General features: G+C 36.8%; 1 protein-coding gene across 1 annotated transcript in view; it reads right to left on the bottom strand.

The window, feature by feature from the left end:
• nrxn3a (neurexin 3a) overlaps positions 1 to 16,768 on the bottom strand; it is a 241,614-nt gene that overhangs the window by 29,973 nt on the left and 194,873 nt on the right. Inside the window, exons 20-21 of the mRNA XM_040137140.1 lie at positions 5,645 to 5,826; positions 1,699 to 1,870 (exon numbers count right to left, since the gene is read on the bottom strand). Of these exons, the coding sequence (XP_039993074.1) occupies positions 1,699 to 1,870; positions 5,645 to 5,826 (354 nt within the window). The remainder of the gene's footprint in view (positions 1 to 1,698; positions 1,871 to 5,644; positions 5,827 to 16,768) is intronic.

Below are 16,768 nucleotides of genomic sequence, written 5' to 3' on the forward strand. Positions count from 1 at the left end.
GTACTGGATCTGGATGTGTATGGTGCTACATCATATTGACTGAACCTGTCTTTTTGTACTGTGCTGCATTGTTTTGTCTTGTCTCTTTCAGAGTCATGGAGTTAGGAGGAGACGCAGTGCATTATGAGCTAATATATGTGGACAAGGCAGGTTTCAACCTTGCAAAAACAAGGGGCTGCAGCAGAAATATCATTGGACACTGTGCCATTATTAACGTATTGGGACAACATGGTGGCAACATAACATCATGCAATCGTAGGCCCATACAACATTGCACACAATGTCACATTTCTGGACACCCTCCACAACAGACTAATTCCTATTGACCAGGGGCCAGAGCAGCCCAGGTACGTTACCACCTGGAACAATCCTAGATTCGACCGGACTGTTTTGGTCCACAGTTGGTTCACAGGTTACCCGCTTTTCACCACACTCGATCTCCCTTCGTTCATTGTTTTCTGCATTTTTTTTCTAGCACAAATGTTTTCTTTTACTGCGCTTTTGTTGTTTGAGGACTGTTAGAACATTGAGAAAAAAAAACACTTTTCCCCTTTTTTGTAGTGATAGTTTGTTATGTTCAGTAGTTGGTGCTTCGTGTGCTTAATCAAATGATGGTTTGTGTCTACTCTATTGATGCAAATACACAATCTTTCAAGAGTTTTTTTAAGAGTTTCACAAGAATTTTTTGCTTTTATAATGCATGTATATTGTTTTTCTGGTTTTTAGGTTTTGTAGTTAGTGTGTAGAGTTTTGAAAAAATAGCCTGTAATTTCAAAGATAGTGCCTCAAAAAAAAAACCACTGTAATATTGCCTATTAAAGGCAGTCAGTAATTTGCTTCGCATGTAATTTTTTTAAAACTACAACTGGACTATATACTTATTTTTGCTAATGACAGCAAAAGATTGGGTTTATGAAATTGTAAGTTGATAGCTGCATAGAGAAAAATTGGGGATGTAAAATAAATTTCTGTCTAGACCTTAGTCAACCAGGCTTTGATCATTAGAAACACCTGTGTTATATTTCATCAAGCGTTTAAGGCATGTTTCTCAAGAACCAAAGTGAGCCACCTCAGTTTTTGTCATTGATACACGTACTATGTATATATAGTATTTGGAATAATCATTTTCCTACTACTGTAATTCAATGACTCCTGTGTCAGCCATTTCTCAGGTCATTAATTTTTTTCAGATCCCTAATCGAATTAGCTATAAATTGGCTTTGAGCCCCACATTAAAGGAGAAGCTTGCCACAGACTGGATGTTGCAGTTTCTGCTTGAAACCAACAGAGGTATGCAGAGTTCAGATCACTAATCACTTCACAGCTCAGAAAAAGAGGAGTACAAAAAAGCACAGAAGTTAATGCCGGACAAGGAAAGTGATTGTATTGACAGGGCTTTTGGCACTGATATCTATCAGACACTCCATCATGTCCAAACTGGCAGTATAGACACAAGATGAGAACAAGCAGGAGTTAAATTTAATAATGCCGCTCTCCTATTGGATGCAGATCCTGCCCAGTGACCTTCTCTCATAATGCCTCATAATGATGTGATTCCCATTGCCATTACCATCTTGCTGATAGCAATTGTTATACTTTTAGCCATAGGTTTTCATTATTAACTGATACAGTTTTGTCAACATGTATGTACAATAAAGATGATTAGTTTTAGATTAGACTGAATCTTTAGTGTTGTACCTGTTGGAAAATGTTCATTGATCGACCAGTTATCCACCTGCAGTGTAGCATTGCCACCATTCCTGGTGAAACGGACAACATGATACTTCCCATCATTCACTGGGGTACTGCTTTCCTGCACACTGATATCCACTGTGCCAATGTTGAATGTCACTCCAATTTTTCCTTTTTGCTGAAATGAGAAAACACAATTGTTCATTATCAAGACTGAAACGTAGGTGTAAGGTTTTGGTGGTGATGAACTCATATAAACATGATGAAAGCCAGTTGTATTGAGGTGTGAAGCATGATGGCGAAATGAGCAGAATAAGTAAAGCAGGGATTTTTTTCCAGATCTTTGATTTTTACTACAGCAAGTTGCAAAAAGTTCCAAAACTCTGACAAACATGTAGCAGGCTGGTAGACAACAAAAACAGTCTCACAGGGGCAGTAGATTGAAGCAGCAAAGGTGAAACCCAACCTGAAGTCCTCTCTCTGACACCCTGCACTGCTTTCCCTCCTGGCATATGGTCTCTACCAGCACCATTTTACACAGTGAAGGGCACATGGACACTCCCACAGTAAGAAAAGTACACAGTTTAGAAAATACATTTACAATTTAACCTAACCAATATTCCCATATACAAAATATAAAAACTATTGCCTAATACAGATTAAATAAATGCATAATAAACTGAAGAAATACTGAAAAAAACTAAATTTAAAAAAAACAACAACCTCTAACTACCCTTCTTCCTCCTCCTTGACTACTGGGCTAACAAGGTAATTGACATCTGCTGGAGTCCTGTGTCTGCATTCACACTGCACTCCATGAAAAAATGCCCCAGAAATAGACCTCAAAGAAAGAAAGTAGGGCTTCCCAAAATAAAAACAACGTTACAAATATGAACTTCCTGTATTAGTCTGTTTTGCTGTCTATGTGCATGTTTGGTGTTTTTTTTTTTATCTTAGTGAAGGGGGTGTTTTCCAGCTCCCTCACAATAGGTTTGCTTGGATTTTTTTCCTATGGAAAAATACTTGTAATACTTAATTAAAATTGCAGCACCCAACATATTTTCTGTCTGTTTGTATCAGCTATAATGCCATTTAAACAATTGAATAGAGATGCTGACTATAAGATATTCCTCCATGGAAACTGTTTTTTTGTTAGGCTCTCTGTATTGACATCTCTACACAATGGAAGGACACAGTCAGTGTGTTTGAGGCATCATGGCTTTTTAGACTGGATCACTATGTAGAGTTAGAGAAGTTCACTTATGTCTTAACTTGCCAGTCTAATACACCTCCCTAGCACTTTTTCTATTTACTCACAGATCACATAGAACATCACAGATTATCATCATGTTACATGCCAGTAAAGTCATTGAAAGGGTCTGCAAACAGCTGAGCTTGACTGTAGTGTAAATGTTAAAAAAAATTTGCATCAGTAAAAAAGTACTGATTTCTTTAAAAAGAAAAAAAAAAAAAAACAAAACAAGAAATTCTTCTGTAATTAACAAAAAGCAGGACTCATACCTGTATTATAAGGAGGTGTTTGGTGTATTTATTTTTTAATATAAGGGCATAAATGATAGAAATAAATACAAATGCTCTAATAGTGTAGATTGTGGAGAGAGAAACACTCTCCATGATTTTATTTAAAATAATTTGTTTTTCCCGCTGCTCAGAATCGACTCCATGGCATAGGCACAGACTCACACCTCTCCAAAATCCCGATGCCACAGTAGATACCTACATCAATTATTTATGTCTTTTGACAGTCACCAGGATTTAATGTTAACTGACTTAGGGTTTGGAGATTTCTCCAAATCTCCAAACCCTATTTTATATTTGTTTGTTTAAAGATATAAAGGAGATAAAATCAAATATGCATAAGAGGCCCAATTGTTTGCACAACTATAACCAGCCTTGCCAATATTCCAGCAGCTGCTGCACCAATATCCATCAACTGTCTGTTAATTCTACCAACAGCATATTTGGGGCAATGTATTTATTTATATATTTGGGTTGTTTTTTTGTTTTTTTTTCATGGAGATGAACTTTTTTGACCCCACTTCCCTCTCTCCATTGCTGCTTTTAAAGAGGACGAAAGGAGGACATGTGGTTATTACTGAAGCTTGCCCGACTCTACCTGCTGATTCCGTATTCCTCCCACTAATAATGTATTAATCTTCTCTTCCATGTTCTGCCCATCTGTGACCACCAAAATTGCCAAAAGAATGCTGGTGTCTGTGCCTTAAGAGTTTGCTCGCGTTTGTGTTGCGTGTTGCTCGTGTTAGCCTCTGTGCTCTATTTTAGTAAAATAGAGCCCATTTTTAGTGACAATCTGGCATGCTGAATGTATCTCTATAAAGAGATTTTTTTGCCAAAATGTATGTGGTTTCCATTGCTCTGCACCCAGCTCTAATGGCTGCACTCTGATTGTGCTAGTGTGCTGCTTGGCTGCAGGCAAAAGACAGCAGGCATGGATACATCTCAGCACTATTAATCGCATCCATGTTTACCTCACTTGTTTATTTTCCTTGCCTCTTAGTTCCTCCAACTGAAGACAAGAGGAGAAATGCATGGAAAAAGAAGCAAGGAAAGGAGGATTTGAGAAAACAATTTTTAGAGCTCTATAGCAACTTTTGATGGTTTAGAATTTTTATTTGAACATAAATGCAATGACTAAATATCAAAAAATATTCATTTGTTTTTTTTCATTGCTTAATAATCCAGGTTATAATTTCCTATAATTTGTAGAAACTATTTATTATCACAAATGTTTTAGGGTAAGTGGAAATTATGTAAATATATCAAACTATAGTTTCTACCTGACACACAGACATTTTTAGTCTCAAATGTGACTGAATAGAAAATAGACAATTAGAATGTGTTTATTGATGAAAGACAACAGACTCTCCCTGACTATCCACCAAAGGAAAATAACAGATCATGAAGAGGAAAATCTTTCCAATGAATGAAGAAAGTTGTTTATGGTTTGTTTGAAAATCAGACCTACAGTTAATACAGAGGCACTATTTTTAACAATGTGGACAATTAGAAAACAGATCAAATCTAAAACCTGGATTAATAAACTTGAGTTGGTTCTATTATTTGTCACGGTATAAAGCTATAGTGTTCTGGGTGTCAAAACAGCCTAATCAGCTGCACCAACAGATTTCCAATAAAAGGATGTGTTGGTTCGTCAAAAAAAACTTATTTTAGGTCTGGTATTTTGTGTACCTCACTCATGTCTCAGTCTCCTTGCTGCTTGCTCTTCTGAACAGAAATATGGGAATTGGGACATCCTTCATGATGGCGGCCCAGAACAATTTGCGGGTCAAGTGAAGATTGAGGAATTATCAAATAAGTGAATTGGGATGCACCCTATTACTTGAATCTTTATCAGCTGATAGACAGCAGCAGATAGTGGAAATGCTGTAGGAAAACTTTTTAAGGATGCTGAAATAGAAACAGTTGAGCATAAGGAGGAGCAAAATAAATACGTTAAACCTCTGTCTGCAAAGGTGTATTCAACCTCTACTACTGAAGGTTTGCAAATTCAAATCAGATGAAAAAAGTGAAAAAAAACACATTATTCAACATGTAAATGAAGCATTCTTTGAGACAAAATAGAAGCAAACACACATGTTCAGATCTTTCATTTTTTTAAATTATACACATCCCCATCCTAAAGGCCTGTAAGAGGATTGCATGTGGTTTTTGTAACTGCTTAACCATATGCTTCACTCTTGCCACTTTCTCTTCCTTTTCCACTTCTCTCTACTGCACTTCAGAATGGCTGGAAGTGAGACCTCCTCCTAATGCATGAAGTCAACTGACACCAACAGAATACATTGGGTGCACCAAACAGTAAAAGTACAGTATTTAGAAAACAAAACAAAGGAAAGCTGAGACATTACCATACATAAATGAGACAAGCAGAATCTGTGTGAGAACTTACTATGTGCAGCATGAGGTAGTCCCCCAGACCAGGAGCGCTGTCAATCCTAACCAGGATGCCATCTTTCAGGGAGGTGCTAAAGCCGACGGTCAGCCTGTCTGTCCTGGTGCTGGGTCTCTCATTGGCTGGCCAATTGAATGTAATGAGGCCTCCTCCTTTGCCAAAGATGTACGTTGTCCCGGCTGAACAGAACAGGAGGAGGAAATATAAATAAAAAACTCAACTCTGAACTAAAACAATGACCACACCCTAACTCTAAATATATACTGAGTGCCCAAGAATACAGTAGATATTAGCAATGCAAGTCAAGTTGATGAAGTCATTTACTGGTAAGATGCTATAGCAGGTAAGTAAGATAATACAAGATATCAGGTATCATCAGGCAACAGACATATAGGAAACTTGCAAGCTAGTATAACATGGTCCAAGCAAATTGATAATCTTTCTGATGTTAAATAATGATGGCTTAGATATGATGGATTAATTGTACGGGTGCTAAAACTAACCAAAGCTGCTCTGGTACTTTTGAAAAACCTTGACAAATCATATCAATTGGTAAAATTGTGCTTTTTTGACATTCAGAGAGGTCTAATGAGTGATTGAATACTGAATGGAATTTTAATGGACTGCCATTATATAGTTCTTTACACCAAATGTCAGGAAAATATAAAGTTGACTGTTGGAGTGCTGATTGTACTGGTCATAGTGCCACAATGCTTACCGGTGCCTGCCCCTCAATCACATTAATGTAAAAGAAGCTGGGAGGTTTGGTTTGATGAGTGTGTACAACACCAATAAAATACTAAAAAAAATCAACTGGATAATGTACAAAAGTTACAGACATATTATTCTGATCACAGTTTCTGCAGCTTGGCTGAAATAACCTACCTTCTTAATCAGAAAATGGCTAGCAAGCTGCAACACACTTTATATTATAGAGTGATAATTGAATAGTCGTTCAAACTAGAGCTCAAGCTAAGGCCATAAAGGACAGAAAGCAGCATTAAAAATATCACCCTTCTAGAGCTGAAACAATTAACTGATTAGTTGTTCAAATGAAAATGAACAAAAAAGCAACCATTTTGATGATTATTTAAATATTAAATATTTAATATTCACTGTTTTTAGCTTATCAAATGCCAGGATTTGCAGCTTTTCTTGGTCATACATAATACTAAATAGAACATATTTTGGTTTTGGACAAAATTCAAAGCTGTCATCTTGGGCTCTGGGAAATTATAATGGGTATTTTTTGCTACACACAAAAAATTTAAAAGTTATTCAATAAACTAGAGTAATTGGCAGACTAATCAATAATGGAAATAGTTGGTATTTGCACCATCACCTACATCAAACATTTTCAAAATGGGGAATAAGGAAAAAAAGCACACAAACTGCTAAATGCCTATAAAATACATAAAAACTTTATTTATATTTTATTTTACTTTGTAACGCACAAGCATAGGAAAGCATCACTTTGTTTTCAGGATGCTTCCACCACCAACCCTGTCTCGTAGAAAATATATTTCTATGCAACAACAAATAAGTATTGTAGGAGCTGTAATCTCTGGCAGGATAATGTTCAGAGGTAATGTAATTTTTAAATATTCCTACATTTACTAACAACAGCAGAGCCACCAGGAGGTGGTTGTGGTGGAAGCTGGTCATACAAAGCACATGAGTGTCACACCAGAGACCAGGGTTCACATCCGGAGCCCTGTACATATGTGGTTTAGGAAGCATCCTGGTTTGCGAAAGGTCATTCCTTTTGGTCAAATGTAAATACATATGAAGACAATGTGGACTTTGTTATGTAATAAACAAGTGCTGTCAGTGTCTAAACATAGGCATAAAAAAGTTTCATAATGCTGTAGTCATGGCAAGTGGATATTGTACAGAAAGGTTGCATATTTTGGAAGAAACAAATATGTAGTCTGTAAACATTTTCCTGATTTGTTCAGTATCAATGTATTTGCAACTTGCCAAATACGTAAATTAACAACATATCCTCATTATGTTAATAGAAAATGTAATCCAGTCACAATTGCATTGCTTACAACATTTAATTGCTGTTGCAGTTTAGTTTTATAGAATTTCTCAGAGAAAAATTGCCACCACCCACACATTGTCAGTTTGAAGCAGTATCAACATGACTCTCCATCTTGGGACAGGAACAAAAACAGGGCATCTGCCTTTTTTCAATATTAAATTATATATATTATATATATAATATTAAATTAGTCTGTGCGTGTTTCCACTGAAAGTGAATTGTGACAAACCAGATACTCATTAAAACTGTATTCTCTTTTTATACTGTCCACATGAATTTAACCACAGTTTGTAGATAGCCTTTACTGCTGTGACATAAACATGAGCCACTTATACTGGCAGCAGTGTATTTTTATTTATTAATTATTTAATAAATATATTCAGTTTGGAAATTAATTAATTTAATTTATTGGCAGGGATATCTATAATGCACAGAATTATAAGGTAAACTAAATATTTACTATATGTAGATATCTCATATCTCATCAAAATACTGTTTTTCCCCAACATACAGGGATTTCAACATCAGTATCATGTGACTAAATGGAAATGAGAGCCATAGATAATTAAAGAGTGTTGCTGAACAACAACTACTATCCTCCTTTCCCCTGGCTATATGATTATCTGTGATAGAAGTTTGTTCTGATGAAAAAATAAAGCTTTTTTTATGGTTCCTTTGTTAAAAAGTTAACAAAAGATGCATAGTTTCTAACTAAATGGAGGTTGAATTTTGAAACGAAATCTAAAATTTTGGAGTGATATTACACCCACAGCCGTGTGAAAAATAAGTACACCCCATGGAAACCATTGATTTTTTCAACATATTTGAACAAGCTAACTTTTGATCCTCTTTGATAAAGTGCCTACATATAAAGGTGATATACTTGCAGAAAACCTGAAGGAAAATTTGCTTTTTCAATTGCTTATTCAACAAAAATATCAATAGATGTTAGATTCTTCTGTGGAAAAAGTAAGTACACCCTTGGCCCCAGAAGGTAGCATTGCCCCCTTTAGCAGAATGTCCTTGTAGGCATTTTGCATAATTGTCCACCAGTCTCTGACACTGGTTTGCTAAAGGCAGCAAAGGCTTTCTCCTGGCACCCCTTCCATACGGGTCAAATTTGTGCAATCTTTTTCTGATTGTAGGCACGTTCAATTTGACACCAACAGTTTCAAGAGTTACCTGCAGATCCTGTGATGAAATTTTGGGGTTCTTGGAGACTTATTTTTGCATCAATGGTCTGCTCATTGTTGAATATGCTTGAGCGACCATTCCTGGACAAATTGGCATTCATTTGAAATCTGCACCTGCTGTAAATGATTTTCCTTACAGTGGAATGATTTATTTCAAATAATTTGGAGAAAGGTTTAAATTCCTTGCCAGACTCATAGGAACCCACAACCTTTTTTCTGAAGGCCTTAGATAGCTCTTTTGATCTTGGCATGATCAAATCACACAATTCAATAGCAAAGAGAACAGCAGACCCTAGATGGTTTAAACCTGCACTCCCTAAAGAGGTTCTAATCATTGTCATCTAATCTGGACCACCTGACTCCTACACAGCAGAGTCAGCAACAATGTTGCTTTTGCTTTTAGCTGTGCTTGTGTCCGCTGTACATAATCATGACCTAAATTTGGCAGCACATTCCAATATCTTTATGTCTTGATTTTATGTCAATATCACAATAATTTTATTACATCATACAGTAAATGGACTGTCACCATGAATTTTATGATATGGCATACTTCTACTCTAAGTGACCATCATAAATAGACATAACTAATAACATAGGGACATAATAAATGTTCTGTTTCTTTGACTAAACAGTCAATTCAGTCATTTTGCAAAAGGGTGACCTTTTCTTTGTCAATGTGGAAAGCCTTTTTCACAATGACTTTTCTTTCTTGGTGTTTCACGGTATGGCCACAGCTCAGCTGTCATTGCTCACTGTCTACATTCAAACTTCAAACATTAGCAGAACCTGAGCCAAAACCTCACCTACAGTACTTTGTGTGTGTGTGTGTGTGTGTGTGTTTGTGTGTGTGTGTGTGTGTGTGTGTGTGTTTGTGTGTGTGTGTGTGTGTGTGTGTGTGCAAAAACAACATCTGTGCTGTTGCTTGCAGCTTCAACAAACAATAAGGCTGTAAGAATGTGATAGAGAATAATAAATGTACAAGTGTGAGCATCTTTGATGGAGTCCATCATTGTGACTAACAATTATTTTCATTACAGATTAACCTGAAGATTATACTTGTTATTAATCAACTGATGTACTCAATGTCAAAAAACTGTGAAAAAAATGCCCATCACAATTCCTCAGAGCCCAAGATGACATCTTCAAATTGCTTGTTTTGTCTGACCAACAGTTCATACCCAAAGAAATTAAGTCTACAATGATGAAAAACAGAGAAAAGCGGCAAATCATAAAAATGCAATTGTGTGAAATAGTGAATTTTGGAATTTCTGCTTGAAAAATGACTGAAATTATAAATTGATTATTAAAATAGCCGCAGATGATTTTTTTTACATGGTGTATTACTGTTTAAAAAAGTAGATCATTGAACTGTTTTTGTCAAAAAGTAATGCCCCATTAACTTGTTTTTTTTTTCTTATCAAATTTTTAAAAAATGTTTACTATTTTATGTAAAATGATATCCGATGCAGATATCTGTATCTGCATCTTATTTATCTCCCGACATGCTAAAATGACACTGAGGGCTCTATTTTACTGTTGGGCACAGACGCAAAAGCAAGCAAAATGTCTAGGCGCAAACACCGATGAGCGTGACCAGCATTTGGCCAGATGCTGCTTGGCGCAACATGGAAGAGAGGCTGAATACATTATTAGTAGAAAAAGTACAAAATCAGAAGGTGGAGTTTCAGCACTGACCAGTCCCACGAGGATCCTCTTTAAAAGCAACAATAGGAGGGAGAAAGGGTGAGGTCTCTGAGAGACAGAAAAAAGTTAATCACCATGAACGACCTGAAGTTCTAAAATAAACAAAAAATACACAGCACCCCAAATATTAATATACGTCGCCCCCTATATAGTATCAGTGGAAAAATCAGCAGGCAGTTGATCTATATTGGTGCAGCAGCTGTTGGAATGTTGGCGGGGCTAGTTATAGTTCTGAAAACAATTAGGTTAGAAGCAAGGTAATTTCAACTGCGGTTCTTCTCCGCATATCTGAAAACACTCATTTATGGCTTACAGTATATGAAACATAAACGAATGTATTTGCAAAATATCAGTCGTTATTTATCCAAGCCTGTTAGTATTAGAAAAACGTACAAGGTCAGTTCAGTCTAAATCCCTGTGTCTAGTCTAAAATTTAAGTAATTAAGGACGGTATCGACAGTGGCAGCGCGTAAAGTAATCAGAGTTCCGGAGAGGTGTGAGTTTGCGCCTGTCCAATGGAGTAAATTCTGAGCAGAATAAAAACAATTGAATATAATCTTGTGAAATTATGGAGTTGGTTCAGTCAGAAACGTGTGTGCACACGTACTAGAATTTTCTCTCTAAAACGTTACATTTTTTCGCTGCATATAGGACAGATGATTTGATGGTGTTACTTAAATTACGCACAAACCCTGATATCAGCAACTTTACATAAAACATACATATCTTTTCTGATGCTGTGACGACTGCAGGTGTTTAATCAGCTACACGGAAAAGACCCCACACTGAACATCAAGGTGGGGTCACATACAACGGCAGTATTGATATTTCTACAGAATTCTGGGTCATAGTATTACACTCGTGGATTATAGGGTCGATAATCTCTTATTTTCATATATGGAAAAAGTATAGCAAATGGAAAGAGACTGCACGTGACATAACTAAAAATGTGTTTTTTATTTTTATTTTGGAAAAGTCTATGTGTGTGCACATTTGCCAAGTAAAGTCACAAATATTGCCCTGGTATTTCATCAGATTTTAACGCAAAGTTCATTTCATGGCCAAGTGAACACAAAAATGCACTGCGCCGCCTAGTCAGTATAAACACAGGCTTAGCCGCGTCTCCGCCCACAATCTGCACGAACAAGTTCGTTTAGTGTCAGGATGCGTGGAAATACACTTCGGCCCGAAGAAAACTGCATAAAACCTGCGTTTGTCCTAGTGGGCATGGCGCCAGCAGGAAATAGAGCCTCGAGAGTCCCGAGGGCTCTATTTTCGAGCCTGCGCACGACGAGAAAAGCAGTGGCTGTTGCGTACTGAGATTATTTCCTTCATCTCCCCGGTTTGAGATGGCTGAATCCAGATGTGCACCCTCCGGATTTGCGGACCGGGCCCTCGCGGACTGTTGTCATGCTTACAGTGACGTTTTCAACGTGATCAAGTCCGCGATGTTGCTGGACCGCGAGGGTATGAAATATGCTATAAAACGGGACTTAAACACCCTTGGGTTTCCATGGAGATGATGTGAAATTTGACCTTGTAACTCAAATCATTTCAAAGTGTCTTTCCTAATGGTTCTGAACGGTATTGATTGATGCATGATATGTATGTGCTGTCCACAGTAGCCATAACCAATATGGTCAGAATACCCAGTAAAATGTTATCAACTGATGATCCTCACACCATAAATAGACAAAAACCAACCTTTGCCCCTTTGGCTTTGCAGATTATTTATATGCATATATGGTTTATAGTAGAGACAATATGAAGCCTTACTAGGCCTACATCCATAAATGTATACAAAAAAGTGTGTGTAGGGGGGGAGCAAACGTCTTCAAAATAGATATGGCACTTTATTAATTAATTAATTAATTAATTAAATTGTCACATCCATATCACGATGGATTATGGGTAATTTTCTGAGCAAAGTCTGCTAATCTCTGCACCCTGTGCGGAGACTGTCCGTACTTCCGTACATATGTACACATCAAACTTGTCATTTTGATTCACTATTCTGCTGTCTCTGCTACAAACCAACAGGCGTGTTGGAAACTGACACATTGAAAACCGTTTGCACGGTCTGATGAAAATCTCAGATCAATTAAAACTTCTCTCTCCCCCATTATCTCAGTCAGGACTGTCTGATCCTTTCTCCTCCCCTGGGTGTCCATCCAAAACACCAGGTAACTGGATGACCGAAAAATAACATTTAGAAGAGGAAGTAGAATTTGGAGTTTTAAGATAAAAAGTATTAAAAATGTCCTTGACAGATGGACTTCAGAACTCCTGAGCACACCCACAAATGATTTTACTGTTAAACGTGGAACCAGTGAGTAGCTAATAGTTTGCCAGTTTTTGATGCTTGTGAAAACAAAGAACATTAGCTTGTAAAATCATGTTGGCATATGTAGACATAACTAATTAAGTTATCAATGTTGTACCGTCCGTTTGAAATTATGTACAGCCTCTCTCTGCACTGCATTGGCTAAGCAGCATAAACACAGTTTTAGCTGTGCTTATGTCAAAGCTCCCACTTTGACGCAAGCATGTTTGGATCCAGGAAAGTACAGGCTCAGGCACGAGACCTGACCTTGGTGCTGCTTTTTGCCTGTATGAACACATAGCCCTAAATGTGGACATGTTGTATGAAATGAAAGTATTTCAAACCATTTATTATTATGAAGTGAAATAAGCTTCTTCATCCCCTCACATAGCTCAGTCAGTGTGTCATCTGGTTTCTGGCCTCAACAGGTTGGCTGTCTTGCCATCTGCTGCCCTGTATGACTGTTGCTAAGCTGGGCGGCAGTGATGAATGTATGTTTGTGTGTGTATACATGAGGAGGTGACAGTGTGTGAGGGTGTATATGAGTGTGCACTATTATACTGTACCTCCCATGATTTTACCAGAAACCCATGCAACCAATGCTCTTACACACAGACACACTAACGTTTGTACCCACAATTTTAAATTGGACAAAGGGCATTTAATGTCCACTACAAGTAATTATTCAAAAACATCTGTATGTGTCAAACAGCTCATTGAAAACACTCAAAATGAAGGTGGAACTGTGCAACAAGGGCCATGATGAGTCTCTTTCTATTTGGATCATTGTAATGTTTATGTATATGACTGTTTCTGGGTTTGATCCTTGGGTTTGACATTATAACTAATGAAAAAATTTTACTAACTATTCAGTACTAATTCAGTTAACTTAAAATGTAAAGGCAGTGGTCATATTTGTTTATGTGAAGACAACTTTTTACAGTGTATTAATATTTTACAGTACAATTTAGGACACTGCCTGTGATGATAGTTGTGGTGAATCTACACAGCTGAACCAATGACCCAAACACAGGGCTTTAATGTTCAGTATCTGAAGCATACATATTTATAAAAAGATCGGAAGTAACATCAGATACTAATATTGATCATTTGTTAACATTACAAAAGTAGGACAAAAAGTAAATCCAAATCCCTGAAAGGCAACCTGCAATTACTTGAGTGGACACACAGACATATTGGGCTGTGTTCAACTTAACTAACATGGCTCAACTTCAGTTTTAATGTTAAGAGTGCACTCTGAAAATGATAAAGCAAAGTGCCCTGGCTGTGTATACAAGACGCATGAATGTCGTGTATACGTTACGCACAAATGGCAGTTATGCTACAGTAATTCCAAGGTTACTACTTACAGTCTTTTGAGCAGTTAAGATAATTACGTTGTATATAACATGTAATCATAGGTTACTTATAATTACATTAAACTATTACTTGAAATATTCAGTCCCCAGTGCATACTTGCATGCCTGGTATTTGTGTTACATGTATGGAAAGCGAAAAATACCTTTCACCAGAACACGCACATGTGCACAAAGGCACACACATATATACTAAAAATATGGCTTGTGGTATATTGATGAGTCTTCTCACCCCTCATATGCACACATCTGGCCAATCCAAGGAAGACAAAGCTGTTGTCTAGAAAAGAATGATGATTGTAATGATCAATAACTTTCACTGTTGTAACAATGTATTAGAGGATAGTGGTTCCATGGGAATTTAGGTGGGGATATCACCACATGTTCTAATGGATCTAAGGAGCAGGGAGCTACACCCTGGCAAGAGTACCATGTGAAAGAAATAACAGGCCCATGTTCTTAACAGAACAGTTGGTTTAGTTGGGCCAATTGTATAATCATCAATATTTATTTATATTACCAACATGATCTTCCGGTTTACATTTAGTATCTGATGTTAAAGTAGCTTTGAGATGCCCCCAGACACCAGGAGGGTGCTGGCTTATCACAGGTCCAAACACTGTCACAACCACCCTCAAGGAGAGAGCCTGTTCATTAGGGGACTGGCAGAAGTGTTCAGATGTAGCCAGTACTTTAAGTTCGGCAACGGACTTTGCTGCTCATATTTCAGTGGTGGTTCAACTTAGGAGGCAGATGGAGGGGGAAATTAAGATGCTATGACCCAAGATAGAACATAAATTGTGTCTGACATTTGTCAAGAAAGTTTGGGTGTTTGGGCAGAGCCAGGTTCCATGGATGTAATCATCTGTAGTGGTATCTGTGCACTGTGAGAATGTGCCATTTTCTATGAATCCTTTTCCTGTGCATTTTATATTACGGATAGTGTGCTCAGCATAGAATTATTGAATTTTTTTTTCAAGAGTTGAACTTTTTTCCAATTGCCAATTGGTATAGATTGTCTATTCATGGAATGAGGGTTTATTCTAATTGGCTGGGTGTTTGAGATGATCCATCATTAGTGGTAGTTTGAGAATATTGTTTAGATTGACCTTTAATTTCAGATAGTATTTTTGTTGAAAACAGTGTTTTAGAATGATGTTACCACTGATACCATACATCTGACTCGGTGATTCAAATGATGCCAAATATCTTTCTTCAAATACATTACATTTAAAACCTAAAGTAAAATAAATTCACTGTACATTACACTGCAATTTGCTACATTCTGCTACATCAAAATCAAAATCTAAAAAGAAATAAAAACAAATAAAATTGTGCTGTACTGCACTGAATTCTTTTTCCCATGGAGGTGGAAGGTTTATGACCACCATCTACATGATCAGATCGATCAGGCATGCAAAAAGATACTATTCCAGGTGTATTGCAGGAGAGGACATAAGGTGTGATGTGGATCAGAAGTTGCGGCCAAATGCAAAAGACAGGGTTGATTAAAATGTTGTGTTTCTATTTATGTAGCTGTCCTATACATATATTGATAGTGGATATTTATACTTTTATTTCATCACTGGAATTAAGTTTGTTTAATTATGTACACCTGGAATTATTCTATGCAAAAATGGCAAAAAATAGCCTATTGAAGCATATTGCAATATATATATATATATATATATATATATATATATATATATATATATATATATATATATATATCCCTCATGGTAGGATTTATCGCAAGACTATTTGAAACTGCATTGGGTTAAACTAGGACCCCTAATAAAAAAGCACGCACTGAAAATTAAATTAAAACAGTGTTTCTGTTGCTATTTTGAGGATGCTTTTGTAACTTGCCAGCAGGAGAGCAGTAGCAACAAAATCAGGCTGAGTTGGCCAGAAGCATTGATGGTCAAAATCTGGAGCTAATTCAATTCAGTTGTGTTGTTTGCCTTTCGGAAATATTCAGCCATTAGTGTCCACGTGTAATTCAAAGTTTCTTGTTTTTTAAAGATGAAAAACATAAATGCCAATTCCAGACCTGGATTCCAGACCTGGCTCTTTGGCATTCTTCCTGCGTGCAAATAAATTCTTTATAGTTAGTCTGATTTGTGCTGGGCAGGATTGTATTTGTCTTATTTTTGATTATTTATTTTTTCAAAATACAAACCTATACTGAATGCTTATAGGGTACACCACCCTAAGGTGAAACTGTGATAAATCTAATAGGTGGTTTTATGGAACAATACTATTGAAATCTTTTACCATGTTCAGAATTGCTGGGTAAAATATCATAGGTCAGTTGGACAGACATGTATGGCATTAATTCTAATGATAACAATAATGTAAGCAGTGCCACAACATGGGGAAATAGAGGAGAAAATAAAATAGCACATCTAAAAAGGGTGGAAAAGCCAATAACTTTTTAACTTAAGTATCTTGAAAACAACTGAGCAGAGTAAG

Source organism: Xiphias gladius, chromosome 10, assembly GCF_016859285.1.
Source record: "Xiphias gladius isolate SHS-SW01 ecotype Sanya breed wild chromosome 10, ASM1685928v1, whole genome shotgun sequence".
Taxonomy (NCBI): Eukaryota; Metazoa; Chordata; class Actinopteri; order Istiophoriformes; family Xiphiidae; genus Xiphias; species Xiphias gladius.